This window comes from Loxodonta africana, chromosome 22 (assembly GCF_030014295.1).
Source record: "Loxodonta africana isolate mLoxAfr1 chromosome 22, mLoxAfr1.hap2, whole genome shotgun sequence".
In the NCBI taxonomy this organism is placed as follows: domain Eukaryota; kingdom Metazoa; phylum Chordata; class Mammalia; order Proboscidea; family Elephantidae; genus Loxodonta; species Loxodonta africana.
Genome location: NC_087363.1, coordinates 40,574,078 through 40,602,016, shown reverse-complemented (window position 1 = coordinate 40,602,016; position 27,939 = coordinate 40,574,078). Strand labels below are relative to the sequence as shown.

General features: G+C 41.7%; 1 protein-coding gene across 2 annotated transcripts in view; it reads left to right on the top strand.

Annotated features, from left to right (window-relative positions):
- The window catches only part of ATG7 (autophagy related 7), a 299,990-nt gene that overhangs the window by 237,302 nt on the left and 34,749 nt on the right, over positions 1–27,939 (top strand). Inside the window, exon 19 of one of the 2 annotated variants that reach the window (XM_023547908.2) lies at positions 13,075–27,939. This exon is cut by the window's right edge and continues 30,220 nt beyond it. The exons of the other annotated variant lie outside the window; for it this stretch is intronic. Within the exon in view, the coding sequence (XP_023403676.1) occupies positions 13,075–13,212 (138 nt within the window). The 3' untranslated portion in view covers positions 13,213–27,939. The remainder of the gene's footprint in view (positions 1–13,074) is intronic. 2 annotated transcript variants of the gene reach the window in all.

Sequence of the window (27,939 nt, the reverse complement as noted above, 5' to 3'; positions counted from 1 at the left end):
GAATTAGAAGGTAGAACAGAAACACTAAACAATGTTAGGCCAGTTAACTGGGATGTTTCATGAAACCAAGACCCTAAACCTCCAAACCAAAGAATCAAATTCTATGAGGTGTTTGGTTATATATAAGCAACCTCAGCACCTACTTTTTTTTTTTGTCATTGTTGTAAATGTATCTATCATACAACTTTTGTCAATTCAGCTTTTTACAGGTGTACAATTTATTGTCAGCAATTACATTAACTGGCTATGCAACCCTACACTTAATCAATGCGATTTTTCCATCACTGTAAACTGAAACTCAGCACTCGATAACCTCCCATATCCCCCTCTATCCCACCCCTGGTAACCACCAATAAGCTTTTGTCTCTATACATCTGCCTATTCTTGTCTTTTTATGTGAAGTCATACAATATTTGTCCTTCTGTGATTGACTTATTTCACTCAGCATAATGTCTTCAGGTTCCATCTGTATTGTGGCATGTATCAAGATTTCATTTCTCCTACTGGCTGAGTAGTATTCCATTGTACGTATGTACCACATTTTGTTTACCCACTCATGCATTGATGGGCATTTGCTAGTTCTATATTTAGTTTTCTTGAGGAACCACGACACTGTTTGCAACAACCATTTTGCGTTCCCACCAGCAGTGGATAAGGTTTCCAATTTCTGCATGTTTGCCAACATTTGTTATTTTCATGTCGTTGTTTTGTTTTTTTGTCTTAGCCATCCTAGCGGAGTGAAATGGCATCTCATTATGGTTTTGATTTGCATCTGTCTGATGGCGAACAATGCTGAGCATCTTTTCCAGTGCTTGGTGGCCATTTGAATGTCCTCATTGGCGAAATGTCTTTTCAAGTCCTTTGTCCATTTTATGTTTGGGTTATTTGTCTTTTTGATGTTAAATTGTCAAAGTTTTAGATATATTTTGGTTATTTGACTGTTATCGGATATATGGTTTCTAAAGATGTTCTCCCATTCGGTAGCTTGCCTTTTCACTTTTTTGTAAGTTCTTTTAGTGAACAAAAGTTTTATAAGGTCTCATTTATTTATTTTGTCTTTTGCTGTCATGCTTTTGTTATTATAAAAAATAATCCATTGTTGAAAGCTAGGCCCAACAGCATTAACCCTGGATTTTCTTCTAAGAATTTCATGGTTTTAGTTTTCACACTTAGGCATTTTAGTCCATTTCAAATTTGTTTTTGTGTGTGTGGTGTGAGGCCTGTATCCTGTTCCATTTTTCTGCATGTGGCAATTCAAATTTCCCAGCACATTTATTGAAAAGACTCTTCTTCCCCGTCAGATGGACCTTGTAGTTGTCTCAAAAATCAATTGGCCATATATGTGTGGGTTTATTGCTATATCAGGCTGTTTTGATTACTGTAGCTCTATAACATGTTTTAAAATCAGAAAGGGTGAGTTCTCCTACTTTGTTTCAACATTGTTTTAACTATTTGGGGCCTCTTGCCATTCTGTAAAAAGGTAAGAATTGGTTTTTTCATTTCTGTAAAGAAGACTTAGAATTTTGATCGTTATTGCATTGAATCTATAGATCACTTTGGGAGTATGTATTGACATCATAACAATATTAAGTCTTCTAATCTATGCATGTGAAACATCTTTCCATTTAAGCCTTCTTTAATCACTTTCAGCAGTGTCTTATAATTTTCCTTATATAAGTCTTTCACATCCTTGTTTAAATTTATTCCTAGGTATTTTATTCTCTTAGATGCTATTGTAAATGGAATCATTTTCCTAATTTCCCTTTTATATTTCTCATTGCCTGTGTACAGAAACCCAACTTTTTTTTTTAAGTGCATATATGTTTAGGCTAGTGATATCTTTCTGTTGAGTTGACCCTTTTATCATTGTGAAATGTCTCTAGTTATCTCCATAATAACTTGTTACTTTAACATGTACTTTGTCTAATATTAAAATAACCATGAAAATTTTTATTTGTTTTTTGCATAGTATAACTTTTGTAATCACTTTCAGCCTATCTTTGGCTTTGTATTTAAAGTATATTTCTTATAAACAGCATATGGTTGAATCTTGTTTTCTTTTTTTTAAAATCCAATGAGACAATCTTTGTCTTTTAATTAGTGTGTCCTCCATTTATATTTAATGTCATTACTGATGTAGTTGTGTTTTAATTGTCTTGTCATTTGCTTTATATTTATCCTCTCTTTTTCTTTATTCCTTTTTTCCTGCCACCTTTTATTTAATTTCATCTTTTCTACTAGCATTTTTGTTATACCTTTTTAAATATCAATCTTTCAGTCATTCCACTAAAAATTTCCAAAGTAACCTATTACAGTTTATCTCACCGTTTCCCAAACATGCAAGAACCACTTTCCATTTACTACTTCCCAGCTGTTTTGCCTCAGCTGTCATATATCTTATTTCTGCATAAATGACAAACTTCACAAAGCACTGTTGTTATTATTTCTTTTAGTAGTCAGTAGTGTTTATATTTATCTATATATTTACTCTTCTGGAGCTGTTGATTCCTTCTTGTAATTTTGTATTTCCATCGCAGATCCTTTGACTCTACATCTGAAGAACATCCCTTAGTATGTTCTTTATGTAAAACATTTTTTAGTATTTCTTGTAGATGGATTTTCTCAGCTTGTATTTGAGAACATCTTCACTTCATATTCATTGTCAAATGATAGTATCCCTGGATATAGAAATTTAGGTTGGCTTTTTTCCCCCCAGAAATTTAAAAGATTTTGTTCCATAATCTTTTGCCTTGTATAGTTTTTCATGAGAAGTCAATCTTCATTCTTACCATTGTTTTCCTGAAGGTAATGTGTCTTTTTCTCAGTGAATGCTTTGAAGATTTTCTCTTTACCTTTGGTTTTCATCAGTTTAACTATGACATACCTAGGCTTGATTTTCATTTTGCCTTGCCTGGAGATCACTGAGCTTCTTTAATCTGTGGGGTAGGTATCTTTCCTCAGATTTGGAAAACCATTTGCCATTATTTTTTAAAATATGGCTTCTTCCCCATTCTCTCTTTCTTCCCCTCTGGAAATCTAATTACAGTCATGTTAGGTCATTTGACCATGTCCCTAATCTATATTACATTCTGTTTTGTTTTCCATTCTCTTCTCTCTGTTTCATTTTGAATATTCAATATTGACCTGTTTTCTGGTTCACTAATCGTGTCTGCTGCTGTATCCAGTCTGCTGTTAAACCCATCCAATGAGTTCTTACTTTCAGATAATGTTTATGGAAATTCTGGAAAGCTTATTGGATGCATTTTTGTAAATTTCCTATTCTCTGTTGAAATATCTTTTCATTGAGTTTGAGTATCTCTTGCCATTTTTAATACTTTAACCATAATTACTGTCTGCTAAATCAAACATCTGGATAATCTCTTGTGTGTTTCTATTCTCTGTTTTATTTCTTAATTATTAGTTACTTTTTACAGGTTTTTTGAATGTCCGGTAATTTTTTCATTGTATGTTAAACATTATTGATGATAGATTATAGAGACTTTAGATTATGTTATAGTATTCTAAAGGGTGTTGAGTTTTGTTCTGACTAAATTACTAGATTACTTTGATCCGATTAAGTCCTGATGTAGGATTGTTAGGACAGATCTATTCCAGTGTCCCCCTTACTCCTAGAGTGTGGTCAGTACTCTTAGGAGTGGCCTTTCTGGAGTCTTACATAAATGTTTTGGTGTATTCATATATGTCTTCCATTCTCGTTTGGCCTAAACTCCAACATCTCTCTAGTATTATTTAATATCTGGCATTTCTGCTCAATCTCAGCTTTCCAGCATGTACTTTCTTCTAGGCTTTTAGGAATCTCACCCTTTACTCCATGGGCCAGGAGATAACCAAGAATTTAAGGGCAATTTCCATGGAGACTTCTGCCTTCCCTCTCTGAGTTTCACCCGTCTGTGCCACCCTGTTTTCTAAACTCCAGCATCCTTAGCGGCATCAAACTCTAATTTCTGCCTCATTGTCCCATCAAGACCATGTTCGTTGCTTGGGTTCCTGTATTGGTTGTACCCAGGCCTACTAATAGTTATCTTATGTGTTTTATCCAGTTTTTGTAGTTGTTTATGACAGGAAGGTAAGTCTACTACCACCTAATTTATCATGGTCAGAATTGGAAGTCCGTGTTTTACTATCCTGCTTTCAGCTGCATTTCTTTACTCTTTAGATACTCGTGTTTAAAGGCATAATTTGTGGATCATTTTTATTTTTAAGTTTCCTTCATGCTAATTTATTATTCAAAAATATTTCCCTACATGTGACTGGAATGCCTTTCAATAAAAAAATAATTATCTTTATTTTTCAGAGGCCTCTTATTAATGAATACTTATTTCAATTGGCCTATTCAGCTTTGGTGTGTTCACTTTATTATGAGATAACTTCTTTGGCCCTCACTTGGTTTGAAATTTGTCTAGTGTAGAGTCTGCTCTGGCTTGACCCCGTTTTCCTGGTAAGCATGGTCCTAAGTCATGGCACATCCCGGCAAAACTGATCTGCTGCGTTGGGCAACTTCTGAAATGCCAGCCACTAGAGTTTAATTCTTCTGGCCTCAAGTTTTATCTCTTGTGAAAATTTAGCCACTTCAGGAAAAAGGTGGCATAATAGGCTGTATTGGACATTCATGCCTCTGTGAGAACAACTTGTCAGATCTTGAAGAGCTCGTTTCCTAAGAGATAGGAGAACACTTTTACAAGTACTCCTTGGTGTCAGAGACACTGAAAGAGGCCATAGGAGAAGGCGAACGGTACATAGAATGGAAGAGACTAACAAAGAGAAACCTTATCATTTTAATCTTCTTCAAGGTACTCGATGCCTAGTTTTACATTTATTTCCTCAAAAAGCTCTTAGTGCAGGGTCATAGGTACTACAATAGAACAAGGTCTAAAATCACACAAATAAGTTATAATATGGAATAAGATCTAAAATCGTAGTCCAGAAGGACACCAGAAATTGATAACATTAGTTTCTTTCTAGGAAGGAACTTGGGTAGCTGGTGGTTAAGGGTGAGAGGGAGACTTTGTTATATACTCTTTTTTCATTTAAAATTATGAATTATGTGAATATGTTACTCAAAAAAAAAAAAAAGATAACCAAGCAGATGTACTTAATTTTTATCCTTCCTGAAACTCTATAATGTAACCATAAAGAACGTATATTTTAAAGGCATAAACTCTAAAAGACAATGAGTATAGGAGAGGAAAAAACAGAAAAAAAAAAATTGAAATCTGGAAAGATGGACAACTGGATGACTTAGAAAACCTAAGAAAGTTAAATTCTAAGCCACCTGATAGAGAAAGTCATTATTTTTCACAGAACCCCCAAAAGGTTTGGGAATTGGGAATGATAGATGCATCTGAAAGTGGGAGGTAAATATGAGACTTAAAACAGAAGGGTTGAAAGTCTGCTTTAAGAAGCTGTTAGATCCCCAGCTCCGCATAGTAGCTTTACACTATAGGACAACTGTCCTCTCCTGTGCCAGTTAGGAAACTGGAAGTTTGCTTTCTGCTGAGGATAAATCAGGGTTTCTGGACTGGGATAGATTAGCTAGAGTTGAAAGTGGGATGTATAGCACTGAAAACATAAGATTAAATGAATGTTTACATTCCAAACACAGGGGTGTCTGACCCTCTCCCCACACTGGGCTTCTACCACAGGCGACCAGGCTTCACCTTCCAGATAAGAGAGTGGTTAATCCTTCTCTAGGATATCTGACCAACCCCAAAGAGAAAATACCACATTCTGTCTAACATGAGAGCTCAACCAGTTGACTCTAGAGTGAAGTCCACAGTGGAATTCAGCTTTTGAGTGCCTCCTTTTAAAACAGGAGCAGAATTCAAATATTACCAGGTATCTAACTTGAAAAACAAAAGCTACACTAAATATGGAGGAAACAGACTATACAGGGAGATGAAAATTTTATATACTCCAAAAAATTCCATTCATTTATATTCTCAGTAAGATAAAAGAAATATTCATGAAACAAGAACAGAATCTTATAAAAAGAGATATTCAGAAATATAAAATACAATAAATTTAAAATTTGATAGATTGGATAATGAAATTCAGAAAATATTCCATAAACTAAAGCAAAAGGACAAAGAAATGAAAAATAGGAGAGAAAAGATGAGCAAATTAGTGGATCAGGCTAGGAGTTCCAAATTCCAACATCCAACATTGGAGAAAGAAGAATAGAGAAGACAGACCAGAAGAAAATAAGAAAGTAATTAAAGGAAATTTCCCAGAATTGAAAGACCCAATTTTCTAGATTGAAGAGGTCCGCTGACTGACAGTATAGTGGATAAAAATAGACTACCACCTAGACTCATCATTAGTGAAATTTTAAAACATTGGGACCAAAAAGGAGCCCTGGTAGCACAGTGGTTAAGCATTTGGCTGCTAACCAAAAGGTCAGCAATTCAAATTAACCAGTTGCTCCTTGGAACCCCTATGGGGCTATTCTACTCTGCCGTATAGGGTCACTATTGGGTTTGGGACAAAAAAAGACCTACAGCTTAAAGAGAGGGGAAAAAATAGGTCCTATACAAAGAATCAAAAATTAGGATGACTTTAGACCTCTCAATAACTACACTGAAGTCAATGGAACGATGCTTTCAAACCATGAAGGAAAATTATTTCTAAGCTACAATTCTATATCCAGCCAAACCATTAATAACATGTGAAGGTAGAATAATGATGTTTTCAGACACAGAAGATCTCTAAAAATTTACTTTCTATTCATCCTTTTTGAGGAAACCTCTAAAGGAGAACTTCAGAAAAACAATGGAGTAAACCAAGAAAGAAGAGTACATGGAATATAGGAAATGGGGGATCCCACATGAGAGAGATTCAAAGGAATCCTCAGAATAATACGAGGGGAAATCTCAAGATGGCAGTTGGGCCTGAAGCACAGAGGGCAGTTAGAACAGATTGGATCAAGTCAGAAGGCTCCAAGACAGATTTTGTTAAGGTGAAATTCTCTGAATACTTAATGTGTCTGAACGTGTATTTAGGAGATTTAGGCAATTGGCAGAAAGTTTGGGATTAAGTTATCTATCAGTACTTAGAAAAAAAGATAATTGTTAGATCCAGGGGAAACAATGTTGTACGAGAAAGAAAAAGTAGTCCTAGTATATCACATGGCTCACTTAGATATAGCAATTGAATAGTCATGATAAAGCCAACACTGGACATTTATCTAACCACAATTACAATTTTATTGAAAGGATGGGAAGAGAAGAAGGTAAGAGTTTGGGATTGTGGGGAAGAGGCACATAGCAGTGGAAAAGAGCTAAATCCTCATTTACCAAGATGGGAAATAGATATGATTCCTAACACAGAAAAATCAAGAATCAAGGTAACAATATGGACATATTATTACTATTTTAGGTGTATTATTTTAATATACCAAGGTAAATACTAAAAAATGTCAGTTAATTCTCTATGAGGAGTAGAGGCGGGGTCTGCTGTTTTTTATAACAAGCCTAGGAGCTATTTGTCTTTTTAAACTATGTTCATATATGACTTTGAAACAAATGAAAACTTCTTTAAAAGAACAAAATGAAAGAGAAGTGCTTTGACAAGGGACAGACTGGGTTTATAAGGATGAGTAGGAGTTCTGCAGACTTAGGGAATGAAGGGGTTTGCTCATGGATAGAGAGAACTAAGACTAGCAATGAGCAGAGTATATAGCATGACTTTGGAAGAAAACTTGAGATTTGGGCTATAGTCACACTCAGGTGTTGCTTTTCCCCCTTTGGAATTTAAGATATGGCCCTTTTGTTACTGATAAAATAATAACCTATTACTATGCTTGGTTATTTTAAAGTAAGTCTTTGAACTGATTTCAAAGAGAAGACAATGAGCTGTCACTGAAATAAAGCTTGCTGAAAAATCAGTGTCTTTCCTAAGTCCTTACCTGGTACTTTACTTCAGAAGAGTCTTCTATTCTGCTGGCCCCAAAAAATCTTTGCAAGACAATCGACTCAATAAACGTATTGCCATCAAGTCAATGCCGACTCATAGCAACCCTTTAAGACAGACTAAACTGCCCCATAGGGTTTCCAAGGAGCAGCTGGTGGATTCAAACTGCCAACCATTTGATTAGCAGCCATATCTCTTAACCACTGCGCCACCAGGGCTCCATCAACTCACTAGGAAATGAGAATTTTGCCAAGAATCAGGGAAATTCAGGTGTCTGCAGCATCCCAAAGCCCCTGGCGCCAGAGGAAAGGATTTGGTGGAGCATACCTGTGCCCTAGAGTCAGATACACACCTGTCTCAGTGCTCTGCTAGGTAGGCCCTTGGCAGCTTGATCACTTCTGGCTGCAGCCTGGAGGTGTTCCGAGAGCTGAAAGGTACATGGTGTGGTGGTAAGATCTGGATTTGAATCCTGGCTCTACCATCTTTGTGACTGTAGCAAATCACTTAACCCTTTTGAGAGTAAGCTAGGAGCAATAAAAGTCACAGGGTGATTATAGGTATCAAGTGAAATAATACAGGTAAGAATACTTTGTAAATAGAAAAATCCTACACAAATCTTGGGTTCAGTGGATTTAGTGGGTTTCTTTATCTCTTGAGCTTATCTCTCTACAGATGTGTCTTCTTTCCCTGGTATATTTATTATCATTGAGTTCAGGTAGGCTTGCTTATTAATTAAGGTACAGGCTAAGGTGCTGAAAGAGAGAGATCCAAAAATATGGTGGCTCAAACAAGATAGAAATTTGTTTCTCTCACATATAACAGTTTAGAACTGTACTATCCAATATGATAGCCGCTAGGTGCATGTGGGAGTCCAGCATGTAGGAGTCCTGGTGGCGCACTGGGCAAGCATTCAGCTGCTAACCAACAAGGTCGGCAGTTCGAATCCACCAGCTGCTCCTTGGAAGCCCTGTGGGGCAGATCTACCTTGTCCTATAGGCTCTCTATGAGTCGGAATTGACTTGATGGCAATGGGTATAGAGGTGCACGTGGCTACTTAAATGCAATTCAAATAAAAATAAAAATTTATTTCCTCAGTTGTACTGGCCGCAATTCAAGTATTCAGTGGCCACTGTGGCTAGAGGCTACTGTATTGGACAGCACATATAGACGATTTCCATCATCACAGAAAGCTCTGATGGACAGCCCTGATCTAGAAGGGTGGCCCTGCTGTACAAGGTCATCCACAGGCCAGAGTTCCTTAAATGTTAGTGCTCTGCCACTCCCTAGGTTAAGATTCATAGCTTTGTTGTGCGGTGCATCTCCTTGGTAGTGTGACGAAATCTCCATATCCCTTTTCAGAGTGATGTTTTTAAATGTCCAAGATAAAATACTTAGCATTACAAAGGAATTAATTGTACTGACATACACATATCAGAATGTTTAATAAAAACCAAATTTGTGACAGAGTAATATGTGCTTCATCAATACATTAAACAATGACCTAGTGGCAAGTCTAATAGCTACTGTAATCTTGAAGTAGTAATGAGCATATATGATATTTTAAGATATCCACAACAATTATAATGTAATATGAAAATATTTGTCATTTCTGTTGGTGACAGTGTCGTGGATGCTGCTAATAATACTGCTGTGGCTTGTTGCCTACATGATAGCTGAAGGAAATGCTAAATTTCAAATAAAAATTAGTGAAAATAAGCATATGATTTTTTTTTTCCATTGAATTCTATTCATAGATCCCTTGTGGATCTGTGGAGTCCCCGTGTTGTACAAAGGGTTAATGTACTCGGTAGCTAACCCAAAAGCTGGAGGTTGTACTCCACCCAGGGGTACCTTGGAAGAAAGGCCTGGCAAGCTACTTCCAAAATATCCGCCTTTGAAAACCCTATGAATTATAGTTCTACTCTGACCCACATGAACATGAGAGGCAGGAAAAGAGAAGCGGAGGGCAATTAAGTTTCCTTTTAAAGGAGCAGACTTGGACATTGCTTACATCCCATTGGCCATCACCTAGTCATATGACCAGATGTACTGTAAGGCAGGCTGGGAAATGTAGTCTGCAGTTGGGCAGCGATGCCCCCTGCTAATAAAAAACGGGTAGTTCTATCAGTAAAAGAATGAAGGGAAAGAATGGATATTAAGGTAAATAGCAGCCTCTACCACGGCTGGGCTCATCACCATGGAATTAAAATGAAAGGTATTTTTTTTTAAATGTGCTGTTTATAGTCTCTGACATTTTTTGCACTATCAGGTCTAAGGCAGATATTAACAGGAAAAATCTCAGTCTCCTTAGCAGTGGACAGGTCCATACAGTGATACCAGTTCCTGAGACACAGTGTCTAAGGGATATAGCATATTTTGAGCCAATATTCCTCAATTCTATGCATACGCCTCCTGTCCCTGGCACCATTAAATTATTCACGTAATGCCACGTTTTCATAAATGTCTGAAGTGTCAGAAGCAAACTCTGTATGCCATGACCTGCTCGGGTGGAACTACTAACGAACGAAGCTCCTGTTACCGATGACCAGTACTCCATGTACAGGAGAGCATAGGTAGAAGGATGCAGACTTTTTCCAAGCAAACGGATCCCCTGAGCAAACACCCTTTAAAGTTTAAAATAATAGTCCTTTGGGTTGAACAGGCCTTTAACTTTCCAGAGAGCTTTAAGTACATTAGCTCTTCTTATTTTATTAAAACACTGAGGTCACGGTTTTGCTTTTTTTTTTTTTTTCAAGTTAGTGAAATAAATAAGCAATTATGACGCAGCACCACACGGCCAGCAGCTTTGAGCTTTATAAACGCAGGGTTTAAAAGACATCCTCAGAGGGGAACCGGTTGGCTTCTGCTGGCAGGAGAGAGGCCAAGCTGTTCCAATGCCAGAGAGCACTTAAAGGGCCAGGCGACCCTCTCTCACTCTGTCTAAATCCTGGGGGAGGTTTTTCTGATACAACATCACTGTTCAGCACCCTTTCCTTTGAAGTGCCAGGTTGTGAGCTCCTGAGGGGCAGGCCCTGGGGTCTTCGTAGCCCCCAGAAAGCCTGGTACAATTCCTTGAAGGTCACAGGCACTAGACAGATGCATGTTGACAAATCGTTTGTATTCGATGTGCATTTATAATGTTCTTTTAAGTGACTTCGAGGGAGGGAAGGCATTTTATTATGGTTTAGGTGAAAGACCACATTAGTTTTCCCATCAACAATTTATACACAACTTGTTTCATGACGTCGGTTGCAAACCCTGAATGTTTCAGCACTCTTCGCCCCATCCTCCCTGGGCTGCCTGTGACCATTTGCTCAGCTTCCCTGCACCTACCTTCCTTCTAAGCTTCACTTTTGGGCAAATGCTGCCATTTTGGTCTCATACAGTTGATTGTTCTGAGGTGTTATCGTTCCTTTTATAGGCCTGCCTATTATGTGGCTCCAATGTGATCTCTAGGAGTGATTTCAGTTCCATGTTTGAAGGGTATCTAAGGGCCATAGTCTTGGGAGTTCCACCAATATCTATCAGACCAGAAAGTCTGGTCTTATTTATGAGTTTGAATTTTGTTCTACATTTCTCTCCCACTCTGTTCATGACCTACCATTGTGGTCCCCGGTCAGAGCGGTTAGTAGTGGAAGTAGGGTACCATCTAGTTCTTCTGGTCTCAGACTTGGGGAGGCCACGGTTCATGTGGTCTATTAGTCCTTTGGATTATTTCCTTGAGTCTTTGGTTTTCTTCACTCTTCTTTGCTCCGGACGGGAAGAGACCAATTTTTTTTTTATCTTAGATGACCACTCACAAGCTTTTAAGTCCCTAGTCGTTACTCACCAAGGTAGAATATAGAACATTGTCTATATGGGTTAAGATATCCAATTGACCTAGATGTCCCCTGAGACTATGGTTGTTAGCCCTCAAGTCCAGTGTCTGAGTCCCAGGAGGTGTATGGTTGTGGCTAAGAAGTTTTCCTGACTGTGTCCCCTGTATGCACTATTGCATATATGGGTATATGTGCAGCATGTACACATATATATGTATGTGGGCGTATCCATACGCCCTACCACCTCTGTTCAGCTTACATATCTATGTAACCCAAAACCCAGTGCTGTACCCACTTGTATATTACTGTTTGTCATTGCTGTTGTTGCAGGATTGTGTATGTAATAGTATTTACCGTTGTTGCCTTTTACTCCAGTGTCTTCCTTTACCTTCATTATGTTGTGCTGACTTCCCCCATATTGTGTATTATCTCTCCCTTCACCAAAGTTAGTACGCGTCTACTGTCTAGCCTCCCTCCCCCCCAATCTCTGGTAACCATTAAAGAGTCTTTCCGTCCATGTGAAAACCTTTTCTTGACTTTTTATAATAGTGGTCTCATACAGTATTGGTCCTTTTGTGATTGACTTATTTCACTCAGCATAATGTCCTCCAGGTTCATCCATGCTGTGAGATGTTTCATGGATTCCTCGTTATTCTTTAACGTTGTGTACTGTTCCATTGTGTGTATGTACCTTCAGTGACATTTTAAAGTTTGCTGAATTAAGGGTGATTTTTATTTAGCCTTAGGGCCACAGTTTGGTGTTTTTTTTTGTTTTTTTTTTTTTTGCCATCCCCTCCCCCAATTCATCTCTAATTTTAAAGTATGATTCACTAGGAAAATATGATCGTGCTCACTGGATCACTTTAGAGCCACCTTTTCAGGAACCTGTTTCTGTAAAGTGAGAGCCCCTTGTCAGTGTACTGTTTGGTGCCAGCACACACATTTTCCCTGACTCAGTTGTTCAGTGGTGTTTCAAGTATCTTCCCATAAATCGGGCAGCCAGAGCCCCATACTTGTGAGGATTATTTACTGGGCTTGTGAATCCACCCAGGATCCTGATAGTGATCTTGGGCGGGTGATATATAAATAGGCTAGGATTTGCCAACGGCTATTTTCGTAAGTGAAGCTTTGTAAGTTGATTTCTTTGAGCCCAGACTGGCTCCCTCCCCCTGGCTTCCCCTGTTTTGCTCTACCACCCAGAAGATCCTCTCTTTAGTCCACCTGCCTGTTTCTCCTCCTCCTCAAGCCAGCTGGTATCTGTGTAAATTAGGAGGGTACGTGCCTGACACAGAGGTGCCTGAAATCATATCTCTTCACCCCCTTTCAGGATCATCTTTCTGTCATCCAGCCCAGGAATGGCACCTACCCCGCCCATCGGGCCACGCGATCTCTGGGGCCGGCCACCTCGTCTGAAATAGATACGTACCAGCTCTCAGGCAGAACAATTCCCTACATTCATACTTGAATATATATTTTACAATATTACCTCGTTTGTCTTTGTAGGTTTGCTCCTGTCTCAAGTCAAAACAAAAAAAAATTCCTGACTAGAGTTACTGCTAATGAGCCAAACTGCCTCTTTTGAGGTTCTCTACTCTCTTTCTGGAGCCCCTGGGCATGCAAATGGTTACATACTAGGCTGCTAATTAAAAGGTTGGAGGTCCACCCAGAGGCACCTTGGAAGAAAGGCCTGGAGATCTACGTCGCAAAAATCAGCCACTGAAAACCCTTATGGAGCACCAAACCAAAAACCCAGTGCCATCAAGTCAATTCCAACTCATAGTGACCCTATAGGACAGAGTAGAACTGCCCCATAGAGTTTCCAAGAAGCATCTGGCAGATTTGAACTGCCAACCCTTTGGTTAGCAGCCATAGCACTTAACTACTACACAGGGTTTCCCTCTATGGAGCACAGTTCTACACTAATAAACGTAGGGTGGCCATGAGTTAGAATCAACTCAACGGCAGCTGGTTTAACTCTCTGTCCCTAACCCCAACCCACTTGTACCTAGCCCACCTTCAATGAGTAATCAAGAGAAGAAAAGTCTAGTACCATCTCCACCCCACCCCCCACATGATATAGACCCCAGGTTTCCTGGCCAGGCCTTTGGAGAGGATGGCTCGGCCCCCATGTTCCCAAAGCTGCCTCTTCCTTCTTTGTGGGATGTCTCTTCTGCCCATATCCACCACAAAAGTATGCTGTCAGTCAGAAGTGGCTGACCCTGGAAGACTGCCCTTTCTTTGCATCCCTTTCCCAGGTTTTCCTGCTGAAAACAGCACATTCTCAAGATGAAACAACAACCAATTCCGCTCTCTTTTTCATGTTGTTTTTGACCATGTTGTTCTTGGCAGTCCAACTTCTAGGCTTGGGAGTAGAATTGATAGCTTAAAGTGTAAATGTTTAAATCGATTGGGAATATGGAGTCTTAGCTCCTCTGGATGATTTGCCAGTGTCTGTGGCTTCACCCACCAGTGCCCTTGAGTGTCTCCTTGACTTTATAACTGGCTCGTCTCTGAGAGTGTCCCCCGTCTCTCTCAGCCAGCCCTGAGTGTTGGGGTCCTTTCCCACTTCCTGGACCAAGTGCTGGAAGTAAAAGAGACTGTTTTCAATCTCTGAATTCCACCCTACGGTCAAGGGCTCCAGAGTCTGATGCTGTGGTCTGGCCAGAGGGACTACAAAGCCAAGTCATTGTATCACTGTGCACATCCCTGCTCTGAGCTTCGCTTCTTTCTTGGCATTGAATTGATCTTCCATCTCAGAGTAACTGTGAAGATCCAATGAGATAATGTAGTCATATCTGAAATGCTTTGTGAAAAGGAAGACGTAACAACAGCAAGAATAAAAATAACAGCTCCTACCTTATCTGCACCTGCTGTATACCAGCAAATGGTTAACACACTGGGCTGCTGACTGAAAGGTTGGAGGTTCAAGTCCTCCCAGAAGTGCCTCTGAAAAAGGTTCTGGTATCTCCTGCTGATAAACCAGCCTTTGAAGACCCTGTGGGACACAGTTCTCTGTTCTGACCACGGGGTCCCCAGGAGCTGGGCTCAGCTCAGAGGCCACTGGTGTGGTGTGCTGCTGTGTACCAGTTACTGTGCTTAGTGCCTTATCTAACCCTGACAACTACTCTGGAAAAAGCATTAGTAACCCCATTTTATAGATGAGGAAAATGAGGCTCAAACAGTTGCAGTGACTGGCCCAGGCTCGCATCCTTAGGGAAAGTGGCAGCATCAAGATCTGAGTGCAGCCCATGTGACCTTAAGGTCCACGCCCTCAGCTATTAAGCAGAATATTTTCCTGCCCATTTCATCATTTGTAATGTGGCGTAATGAACTTTCAAGGTGGGTACTTGCAGTTCTTTTCCTTGGGATACCTACTTTACCCATTTTCAGATCAGCAAGCAGTCTCTGTACTCAGGGCTTAACTCCCCTCCACTGAAGGATTTTGGTGACATTCCCTCTGGGAGAGGGAGACAGGGGCTGTGGCCACCTGTGTCAGGAATCACCACCCATTGTTGGTACCCACACTCACCGCTCTGATGCGCTGACTGCGTGTTAACCGACCTGATGGTGGTTCTGTCACGTAAGCCACTTGCTGGCAAGATGCCTACGGCTCAGAAAGGGCACAGACATTTGTGTTTCTGTCATCGATGGTGGGCTGGTAGGAGGCGAGCATTGAGAATAACTCTGCTTCTCAGAGTCTCTGGGCAGGTGTGAGTTAACGGAGCTGCTGGCACAGCACACTGCTAGCCACAAGGAGAACTAGAAATAAAAGGCAGGGCTCCTGTGTAGGGCCCCCATCCTGTTGCCAAGACAGGACAAGCATTGTGACTAATTATGATGTGTGTATTTGGCAGCGTAGGGTTAAGTGCATCAACAAAGAGAATTCAGAGAAGGGAGAGGTTAGTGTGGGCTTGAGGAAAGGCGTCATGAAAGAGATGAATGTGATGTGGGCACTGGCATGTGTGGCTAGAACGGGGAGAAGAGAGAAGAATGTTCCAAACAAGAGAAAGAGCCAAGTGTATCTGGTCAGAAATGCTTCCTTCCTGAGAGAATTCGATATATTTTGAATTTTAGTTTTAATTCCAGAAAAGGCGCATGATAATACTTGCCACTTTTTAGAATGTTCATGTCTTAAGTGAGAAATGGTGCTGGCAGTTCTATCAACATGTCTTAATTAGCTGTTTATTTACAAGACACTTTCCCAGGGGCAATGAGAGAATTGAAAGCAAGTGAGACTGTGCTGGTGGTTGCATGGATGTATGTATATGTGTCTTAAAACTCACAGAGCTGTTCACACACACATACACAAAAAGTCAGTCTTACGTATGTAAAATTTTAAAATAATATATTTTTTAAAGTGTATAAGATGAAGCCTTCTCCTGCAAGGGCTTACAGTTTGATAGGGGGGATAGGACAGTACAGTGTCCTCCATGGCTGAACAAGGCCTATGCCACAGAAAGATTGGAAAAAAAGAATGCGTGGAGGCGTGAAGCCAGGATAGAGCACCGCTGGCTATGGGAAATACAAAACGTTTTCCCAGCAGAGTAGCATATACAACAAGATCTTACGACGTGGAATGTCCAGAATTAAGACATGGGAGCAGGGAGGCCTGCTTTGGGAGCAGCTCATGTTCCCTTCTGTGTGGAACATAGGACGTAATTCCCACACCGATCTTTGTGAAGCACCAACTCTGGGCCAACCTCTGTGTTAGGGCTGGGGACTCCAAGATGAAAAGACTCCAGCCCTGTCCTTGAGGAGTTCCAGCCCAGTTGTGGGAAGATGGACATGCAGTTACGTACTAGGCTGCTTACTGAAAGGGTGGAGATTCAAGTCCACCCAGAGGAGCCTTGGAAGAAAGGCCTGGTGATGCACTTCTGAAAAATCGCCCGTTGAAAACACTATAGAGCACCCTTCTGCTCCATCACACGTGGGGTCGCCAGGAGTCAGAATCAGCTCGAAGGCAACTGTTTTTTTCTTTTTCCTTTTTTTTTTTTTAAGGTAGGAGGGTGTTTGGTTTTTGTACCCAGAGGAAGCCAGGGAAGAGGGACCTGACTAACCCAGTCCTGGGAGCCTTCGCTAATAGCCTTCCGGAAGAAGCAGCCCGTCTAAGGCGTGACTGGAAAGAGCCACAAAGAGAAGGAAAGAGGGAAGAACACTCCAAGCTAAAGCAACTGCATGTAAAGGCCCACAGATGAGTGAGAGGAAGAGAGAGGATCTGAGTTGAAAGTAGCTCATTGGAGCTGGGGAGAAGGGTAAGCAGGGCCTTCAGGCAGGGTCCGTCAGCTCTATGAGGACATTCAGACGTCATGCTGAGACCCATGGGGACGACCAAAGTCTTGAGCAGGGTCGCATGATGAGGTCATGCTTCAGAAAGATGACCGACCCCAGTGTGGAGACAATATTGAAGATGATCAATTTGACTCAAGGAAATCAGTGCGAAGACTGTTCAGTCCTTGTCAGAGGGGACAGTGGCTGGCAAAGAACAGAACAGAAAGAAATGGATAAATTGAGGAGGTAGTTACATGATAGACTCCACAGGGCCTAGGGATTGGTTGGCTCTGGAGGTGTAATGGATTGAATTATGTCCCCCCAAAATATGTGTCAACTTGGTTAGGCCATGATTCCCAGTATTGTGTGTTTGTCCTCCATTTTGTGATTGTAATTTTATATTGAGAGGATTAAGGTGGGATTGTAACACCACCCTTACTCAGGTCACCTCCCGGGTCAAGGAAAAGGGAGTTTCCCTGGGGTGTGGCCTGTACCAACTTTTATCCCTCAAGAGATAGAAGGAAAGGGAAGCAAGCAGAGAGTTGGGGACCTCACACCACCAAGAGAGCAGCACCAGGAGCAGGGTGAGTCCTTTGGACACAGGGTCCCTGCACCTGAGAAGCTCCTTGACCAGGGGAAGATTGAGGACAAGGACCTTCCTCCAGAGCTGATGGAGAGAGAAAGCCTTCCCCTGGAGCCGACATGCTGAATTTGGACTTGTAACCTACTAGACTGTGAGAAAATAAATTTCTCTTTGTTAAAGCCATCATAGCAGCACTAGATGACTAAGATGGGGTGAAGGAGAGGAAGGGACTAAAGTGCTCCCTGGATTCTAGTTCAGAAAGCCTGGTGACACGTACCATTCACTAAGAGGAGATTCAAAAAGAGGAGGAGGTGGAGGAGCTGAAAGGGGAGGGATAGGGAGTAAAGCTAGAAAGTCCATTAGAACCCTACCATGAGGGTATTGAATGTCAGGGTTGATACTTTGTATTGAAAACACCGGGTACAATCTTACTACAATTGCTGTTTGTTGCCGCTCTTTAATACATCAGCTTTTGGCCAGAACCTGGGATATAAATGGACATCTGGAAATTGTTAAGAGTCTAGAGTAAACAGCTGACAGCCTTCGCATTCCCAAAGTGGCCCATACCCAAACTGACAATCGGGGCTTGCTGGAGCGTAGAGAAAAATTTGATTCGAGCCTAAAAGCCAATGTAGTTAATTAAAAGAGAATGGCGTTGACTGAATTTTAACAATTATTTCTTAAAGTATTGAATTTAAATGGTAAGTTAAACAACAGAACAACCTCCACCTCTCTTGACCCTAATTTTCTCATCTGGTAAATGAGGGGAAAGACCTGTTGCATCTCAGGGTTTCCTTGCAGCTGTGATAATCTAGTCTAATGAAAATTTTCGTCAAGATTTTGTTAAAATTACTATGTGAATAAGCACACAGAATACAGCACCACCCCTTATTAGATCAAGATTTTTTTGTACCCAGAACTTGAATTTTGAAAGCCTAACTTGTCAGATTTTCCAGAATGCAAAACCCCGACCAATGAGCTGTTACTGTTTGAAAATACTGTATCCTCTGAAGCTTGGACCTTATCTTTAAAAAGCAAAACAAAAACAAAGTTCCATGTTTACAGCAATGAGTGGTGCAAACAGTTAACATGCTCAGCTGCGAACCAAAGGTTGAAGGTTTGAGTCCACCCACCAGAGACACCTCAAAAGAAAGGCCTGGCAATCTACTTCCAAAAAATTAGCCATCGACAACCCTATGGAGTACAGTTCTACTCTGACACACATGGAGCTGCGCGTGAGTTGGAGTGAACTTGACAGAAACTAGGTTGTTTTTTTGTTTGTTTTTTAACTAACAAAAGCAAATATTTATCTTGTGTCGTATAAGGAACACAGGTACTATCTTAATCCCCATTTTAATGATGAAGAAACAAATTATTGTTAGCTGCCATGGAGTTGGCACCTGACTCATGGTGACCGCACACACAAGGGAAATAAACGCTGCCGGTCCTAAACCAGCCCCGGAATTAGTTATGAACGAGACAGCTGTGATCCATAGAGGTTTCACTGGCTGATCTTTGAAAGTAGATCACCAGGCCTTTTCTCCTAGTCTGTCTTAGTCTTGAAAGCTCCACTGAAACCTGTTCAGCATCATGGCAACACGCAAGCCTCCACTGACAGTTGGCAGTGGCTGCACGTGAGGCCCACTGGGTAGGAATCAAAGCTGGGTCTCCCACGTGGAAGGCAAGAATTCCATCACTGAACCACCCGTGTCTCGTGAGGAAACAAATAGATGAAGGTAATTGTTTCAGACCCTGCTGCTTCCTTGGTGGACTATTTCTGGATAGTGAATCTTACTGAGATTTTGTTCTGATGCTATTCTTAGAAATGACTTGAGAAGCAGTTGCAGCCAACTCTTTTTCTCAGTACCATGGTATAAAATGGGCACATACCGTCTCCGGACTTAGGCTCAAAATATTACAGCTGCGATTACTGAAGTCTGTTAGTGAAAGGAGTTTTTATGCTATCTTAAAGATTTTTTGTTTTCAGCCCAAATTATCCTCACTTTCAGATAATGATACTTTTTGGAGGGGGCATTTTAAGAAGGAAATAGCTTTGGGGGTCACATTCATATGACCTGCGGCTGTGTTGGTCTTTCAGTAAGTAAGAGGAGGGAGCCTGTCAGATACCCAAGTAGCACCTATGTGCTTGAGACTTTGACACATAAATTTATTTAATTTTCACAAGAATCTTGTGAGACAAGGAACCTTAGGCTCAGAGAAATTGAGTAGACTTACCAGGGTCACACAGGTCAACAGTGGAAAGGCTGGAATTTGAACCCAGTTCAGTCAGAGCCAAACTCGTGCTCCTCAACTCTACAGCTACTCTACCATGCTTGGGAGACCCCTGGTTAAAACTGCTTCTCCGGCAGTATTCTAGTAGAGACCTAGAATGTCTGAATGCCACTGTCTTCCTTTTGTTTATTCACTTAGTAAACAAATGGAGATGATGTATCTACCTCCCTCACAGGGATATTTTGAGGATTAAAAGAGATAGGATCCACATAAAGCTTTTGGCTTACCACTTGGCAGTAAGTACTCACTAAACAGTAGCTATTATGGCTGCTGAGTGGCTGCTGTGCCTGGCACAGCCCTAGGTGGGTTGTGGAAAGCAGTATATCAGCTTCCTAGGCCTACCCTAATAAAGTACCACAAACTAGGTGGCTTAAAACAATAGGAATTTACTGCCCCACAGTTCTGGAGGCTAGTATTCTGAATTCTGGGTGTTGACAGGGTCATGTTCTCCCTGAAGGCTCTAGGGAAGATCCTTTTTTGGAGCTCCCAGCTTCTGGTAGCCCCGGCTGTTCCTTGGCTTGCAGCTGAAGCATAGTGCCTTCTCTGCCCCACCTTCACAGCCATCTTTGCTGGGTGTCTGAGTTTGTGTCTGTTCTCTTTTTTAAGGGCACCACTCATACTGGATTAGGACCGCCTACTCCAATATGGGAAACCCTGGTGGTGTAGTGGTTAAGTGCTACGGCTCCTAACCAAAAAGGTCAGCAGTTCACATTTGCCAGGCGCTTCTTGGGAACTCTACAGGGCGGTTCTACTTTGTCCTATAGGGTCGCTATAAGTCGGAATCAACTCGACGACAGTGGGTTTGGTTTTTTTGGTTTTACTCCAATATGACCCCATGTTAACTGGTAACATTTTTAAAGATTCTATTTCCAAACAAGGCCATATTCATGGGTACAGGATTAAGACTGTGACTATCTTTTGGGGAGACACAGTTCAACCTATAAAATATAAGGAAGACACCCTCTGTGCCCTGGTGGAGCCCACAGACCTGTGAAGGAAATGGCCTAAACAAATAACAAACACAATAGTGAAAGTTGAGGGCAGTGGTGGTTCCGGGGCAGAATGTTCACCTTCCATTGAGGAGGCTTGTGTGTTGCTGTGATGCTGAACGGGTTTCAGCAGAGCTTCTAGACTGAGACAAACTGGGAAGAAGGGCCTGGTGATCTACTTCTAAAAATCATTCAGTGAAAATCCTCTGGATCACAATGTGTCACCACGAGTTGAGGCCAACCCCACGGTAGCTGAAGCAGCAATGAGATCACCCCTGACAAACTTGGTCACGGAAATCATTCTGTGGATCTGGGCTCTGAGTTGTCAGAAACTAGCATTGTGTTTGGGAAGTGGGTTTTCCCTCTTTAAAAAGCCAGTATTTAGTGGGAACCCTCACCCTCTTGCACTTACCCCTGAAAATTAGGCACAAACAGTTGGGACCTTCTCTCCACGGCATTAGCATTCTGTAAGTATGTGTGTTTTCTAGCACTTGAGGCTGCCATGTTAGTGTAATGGGGGGTAGTGGTTGCTTCAGGCCACACATGGGGGTTGGGGGGAGAATAAGTAAAAAACCCCAAAACCATTACAGTTAAGTAGATTCCAATTCATGGTCACCCCATGTGTTACAGAGTAGAACTGTGCCCCATAGGGTTTTCCTGGCTGTAATCTTTAATCTGTATAGCCAGAATCCTCCTTAAAAACAAGGATGGTGAGACTTCATTTCACGTACTTTGGACATGTTATCAGGAGCAACCAGTCCCTAGAGAAGGACATCATGCCTGGTAAAAGTAGAGGGTCCACAAAAGAGAGGAAGACCTCAATAGATGGACTGACTGACACAGTGGCTGTAATGATGGAATCAAGCATAGCAACAATTGTGAGGATGGTGCAGGACCAGGCAGTGTTTTGTTCCATTGTACATTGGGTCGCTATGAGTAGGAACCAACTTCATGGCACCCAAAACAACGATAATCTTTAAGGAACCAGATTGTAAGGGCTTTCTTCTATGGAGCAGCTCAATGCGAGGGGCAAAACTATAGACCATCTGGTTGGGTTTCCTTTCCTGTAACATGGAAATGATGGTAACAGTGGCTGCCTAACAGGGTTGTTGGGGAGATGGGGGAAGGTAATCCCAACAGATACTAGATTATGCGATAATAAACATAAAGCATTTAAGATCTGTAAGACACTAAGAACAAGTCAATTGCCATTAGTAATAATGACCTGGAAAAACCAGCAACACCTGAAGCAACTAGATGTGTGATAACACCAATTGTACACACTAGATATTGCCAGAATACTACAGGAAATGGGGGTGCGACTGGTATCAGCCTAGGAAAGTGGTGGTTCAGGGAAGCATCACCCAGGGGGCAAGTCATAAATGCAGAGATCATGGAGATGTGGTGGAGGACACTAGGCGGACATTCCAGGTCAGGAGAAAGGCAGATGGATTGGCAGGGCCTGGGAAGGAGCTATAGAATGAGGGACATTAAAGCCCCCCTAATGCAAGGCTCTGCACCCGGAAGGTCCCTTTCTAATCTGCTGCCAGGGTCTGCCAAAAAAGCAACTTGGCACGACATCCCAGCAAGCTACATAGGGAATACATTTAGAGAAGAACTTGATGTGGGCATTGCCATATGTGTGTAGAACTGGAAGAAGAAAGAATATTCCAAACGAGAGAAACAGTCAAGTGTATCTGACCTAGTTTTGAAATGGTTCCTTCCTGAGAGAGTTTGATATATTTTGAATCATAGTTTCAATTCCAGAAAAGACACATGATAAAACCTGCCACTTTTCAGAATGTTCATGTCTAAACTGAGAAATGGTGCTAGTTATTCTACTGAACATGTCTTGACTGTATATTTCACAAGACACTTCCCCAGGGGCAACGAGAGAATTGAAAGTGAGTGAGATTGTGGTGGTGCTTACACAGATGCACATACAGATATTAAAATTCACAGAACTGTTCACAAAAACACAACAAAAAAGATAAAATGCTTGAGTGCCTACTAGTATTGTGTCGTTGCTGGGTACTGTCAAGTTGATTCTAACTCATAGCGATAATTGTATGACAGAGTAGAGCTGCCCCATAGGGTTTCCTAGACAGTAATCTTTACTGGAGCAAACAGCCAGGTCTTTTTTCTTGAAGAGCCACTGGTGGCAAACCTCCGACCTTTGGGTTAGCAGCCCAGCCTTCGAACTGTTGCACCACCACCAGGGCTCCTTACTGGTATTGTACTACATGCTTTATATGTCCTGGATCTTTCCCACTACCCTATGAGGTAGCTGCCATTATTAGCCTCATTTTACAGACAAGGACACTAAGGAACAAAGCTCTTAAGTGATTTGCCCCAAGGTCATCAGCTATTAAGAGGCCAAACCAGAGTTCCATTTCAGATCTGTCTATCCCCGGAACCCAAGCTCTTAGCCCAGTGTTACAAGGTTATTCTTGACAGGGAAATATTTTTGTGCTTCCCAAATCCACTGAGCTTATTTCTCTCAGTTATCTTCTATTTGGGAACGTTCCTGGTGAAGAGTTAATCCAACACAGTAGAAATTTGTGAATCTCTGTGATGAGGTATCAGGAAACCCCAGATATCCTAAAGCCCAGGTCATGTATTTTTGGAGCTTCCTACTCTTTTGTCCACCACCTGTCAGTTTGTTGTACTGTGGTAGCTCGTGTGTTACTGTGATACTGGAACCGGTATTTCAAATACCAGCAGGGTCACCCTTGGTGGACAGGTTTCAGCTGAGCTTCTAGACTAAGGCAGACTATGAAGAAAGACATGGCGGTCTACTTCTGAAAAAACTGACCTGTGAAAACCTTATGAAGAGCACCAAACATTGTCTGATACAGTGCTGGAAGATGAGCCCCTCAGGTTGAAAGGCACTAAAAATACGACTGGGGAAGAGCTGCCTCCTCAAAGTAGAGTTGACCTTAATGACGTGGATCAAGTCAAGCTTTTGGAAACTTCATTTACTGATGTGGAATGACTCAAAATGAGAAAAAATAGCTGCAAACATCAATTCATAATCAGAACGTGGAATGTACCAAGCATGAATCAGGAAAATTGGAAGCTGTCAAAAATGAAATGGGATGCATAAAGGTTGATATTCTAGGCATTAGTGATCCAAAATGGGCTGCTATTGGCCATTTTGAATCAGAAAATCATATGGTCTGCTGTGCCAGGAATGACAAATTGAAGAGGAATGTTGTCGCATTCATCGTCAAAAAGAACATTTCAAGATCTGTCCTCGAGTACAATGCTGTCAGTGATAGGGTAATAGCCATACGCCTACAAGGAAGACTAGTTAATATGACTATTATTCAAATTTACACACCAACCACTAAGGCCAAAGATGAAGAAGTTGAAGATTTTTACCAACTTCTGCAGTCTGAAATTGATCAAACATGCAGTCAAGACACATTGATAATTACTGGTGATTGGAATGCAAAAGTGGAAACAAAGAAGAAAGATTGGTAGTTGGAAAATATAGCCTTGGTGATGGAAACGATGCCAGGGATCACATTATTAGAGTTTTGCAAGACTGACAGCTCTTTCATTGCAAATACCTTTTATCAACAATATAAACAGCGACTATACATGTGGCCCTTGCCAGGTGGGATACACAGGAATCAAATCGATTACTTCTGTGGAAACAGATAATGCAGAAGCTCAATATCGTCAATCAGAACCAGGCCAGGGGCCGACTTGGGACACCCCATCAATTACTCCTGTGCAAGTGCAGGTCGAAAGTTGAAGAAAATCAGAGCAAGTCCGTGAGAGCCAAAGTACAACCTCGAGTATATCCCACCTGAATTTAGAGACCGTATCAAGAATAGGTTTGACCCATTGAACAGTAATGGCCAAAGACCAGATGAGTTGTGGAACGACATTAAGGACATCATACATGAAGAAAGCAAGAGGTCATTAAAAAGATAGAACAGAAAGAAAAGAGCAAAATGGATGTCAGAAGAGACTCTGAAAGTTGCTCTTGAATGTAGAATAGCCAAAGGAAGAAACGAAGTAAAAGAGCTGATCAGAAGATTTCAAAGGGCGGCTCAAGAAGACAAAGTAAAATATTACAACGAAATGTGCAAAGACCAGGAGTTAGAAAACCGAAAGCGAAGAACACATCTGGCATTTCTCAAGCTGAAAGAACTGAAGAAAAAATTCAAGCTTTGAGTTGCAATATTGAAGGATTCTACAGGGAAAATATTAAACAACAAAGGAAGCATCAAAAGACGATGGAAGGAACACAATCAGGATTGGAGGAAGACTCATTAACAACCTTTGATATGCAGATGACACAACCTTGCTTGCTGAAGGTGAAGGGGACCTGAAGCACTTACTGGTGAAGATCAAAGACCACAGCCTTCAGTATGGATTATACCTCAACATAAAGAAAACAAAAATCCTCACAACTGGACCAATAAACAACATCATGATAAACAGAGAAAATATTGAAGTTGTCAAGGATTTCATTTTACTTGGATCCACAATCAACAGCCATGGAAGCAGCAGTCAAGAAATCAAAAGACACATTGCATTGGGTAAATCTACTGCAAAGGACCTCTTCAAAGTGTTGAAGAGCAAAGATGTCACCCTGAAGACTAAGGTGTGCCTGACCCAAGCCATGGTATTTTCAGCTGCCTCATATACATGTGAAAGCTAGACAATGAATAAGGAAGACAGTAGAATTGATGTCTTTGATTTATGGTGTTGACAAAGAATATTGAATATACCATGGGCTGCCAGAAGAACACACAAATCTGTCTTGGAAGAAGTGCGGCCAGAATGCTCATTAGAAGCAAGGATGACAAGACTTCGTCTCATATTTTGGGCATGTAGTCCGGAGGGACCAGTCCCTCGAGAAGGAAGGACATCAGTGAAGGTCAGTGAAAAAGAGGAAGACTCTCAGTGAGATGGATTGACACAGTAGCTGCAACAATGGGCTCCAGCATGACAATTGTGAGGATGGCACAGGACTGGGCAGTGTTTTGTCCTGTTATGCATAGGGTTGCTATGAGTCGGAACCAACTCAATGGCACCTAAAAACATTATTTTGTCCCTCCGCTCCTTTCTCTTGACTCAAGGGAAGTTTTCAGTAATTTGGAGGATGATTGTGTGCTAGGAGACACTGGGGAATTTCTGAATAAGCTCATGATGTCTTCACCAGTCAGACAAGAGGGTGATCCTCACGATGTCCCTCATTGTGCAGGTTAGCGAGTGACTCACAGGTTGGGCGAGGCCACTGCGACGCTACTGTGAGAAGCTGTGCAGAGTTGCTGGAGGGGTTTGGAGAAGGAGGAGCCATATCCCAAGGCAGCAGACATAGGTATTTATGGAATTTAGACTAAATTCTAGTGTTCTTTTATGTCAAAATGGTATGCCCAACTTTAAAAGTTTTTACCAGGCACTTCCATAGGACTGTGAATAATGGGTACAAGCAAACCGCAGCTCCAAGTCAGCCGATTGAATGGGCACCGTGTCCTCTACTGCACCTGGCACTGACTGTGTTGGGGCTGGGCTGCCAGGAGATGCATGCTGATTGAATATACACACTGTTCTGATTTAGGGTTCGAAGGCACCTTTTCTCAAACTAGTAGAGAGCCCCAGATCTAGAATCAGATTTGACATCAAGTCTCAGCCTGCCACCTACCAGTTGTGTGGCCTTGAGCTGCTCACATTTCTTCCTTCGGCCTTGTTTTCTCATCTGTAAAATGGACGTGCTGATACTTTGAAGGGCTTTTCTAAGGGGCCATCAGAATAATGGAGTCCCTGGATGGTGCAAATGGTTAACATACACTAGTAACCAAAGGGTTAGATAGAGGTTGAAGCCCACGCAGAGGCACCTCGGTCTGATGATCTACTTCCGAAAAAAATCAGCCATTGCAGATTCTGTGGAGCACAGTTCTGTGCTGACACACGTGGAGTTGCCATGAGTCAGAGTTGACTCGGCAGGTCCCTTAAAAGTCTGTGTAAATGTTGGCAACATAGTTTTGCACTGCATGGGAAACACTTCTTAGGGAGTACCAATAATGCCCAACCCAAACCACTCATACATCCCGAGAACACCCCCAGGTTGTGAGGATCAACCGGAAGTCAGGATCATTGTTCTTAAAATCTTTGGCCATCAACTAAAACTCCTACCTTTCCATCTCTCCTCATTCTAAAGTGGGGGTAGGGAGGGGGGAATGTTCCGTCCAGTTAAAATGATCTTCATAAAACTCTTAGCCGAAGCCTATCTTCCCCCTGTCCTGAAAGCTTATCTTCCCTCTGGCCTGGTGACCCACCGCATACGAGTCACCTCCTCTGAGCCTGTCTCTACGCCCAGGGAGAGGAAGGGGAGGGTTACTTTTAATTTTTACCATATGCATGACTTGTTCCCCGGGCAGCCCATTCCACCGTGAGGCACTGGTGAATTATACTGTGGTGTTTGATTTAGAGTAATGGGAAAGTCTGCTCGGCCATCCCTCAGGGAGCCCTAAACTTTGATTTGCCTTTGGGAGGGCGGGGAATTCGCTGAAACCTGATTTACAGTATTGCCCTGGTGCTGATTTCCTTTCACATCCTATAAAGGAAGTGCTCTGGTGATATTGGCACTGAGCAAGCAACAAAGGTTTTAAAATGTCGGCTCTGGAAACAGAACTTCACCTTGTGATGTTAGAATAATTATACTGCACTTGGTCTCTGATTACAGCCAAAACAACAGTTGCTAAATTCAGTTAACATGGAAAAAGCAGAAAGGAGGGGAAAGTCCGCCTAACCTATGGCCAGGGACCGGTAAAAGGGCCTTCAGATGGCCACCACCTCTTGGGTTCCCACTTGTCTGGTCCTAACTGCAGCAGAGTCGCCAGCACCGCCCCTTTCTTTTTTGTAGCCACAAGGGCTCTGCATGTTGACACTAGCTGTGGGAACCTGTGATTTAAAGGTGAGTTGAAAGAACTGCTTTTATCCTTGAAGTATGTAGCTGCAGGCCAAAACAGACAAACACTTTTTAACAATCTCAGTTCAAAAGAAGTTGGAAGCATTCTCTTCTTCCCCCTCATGACTG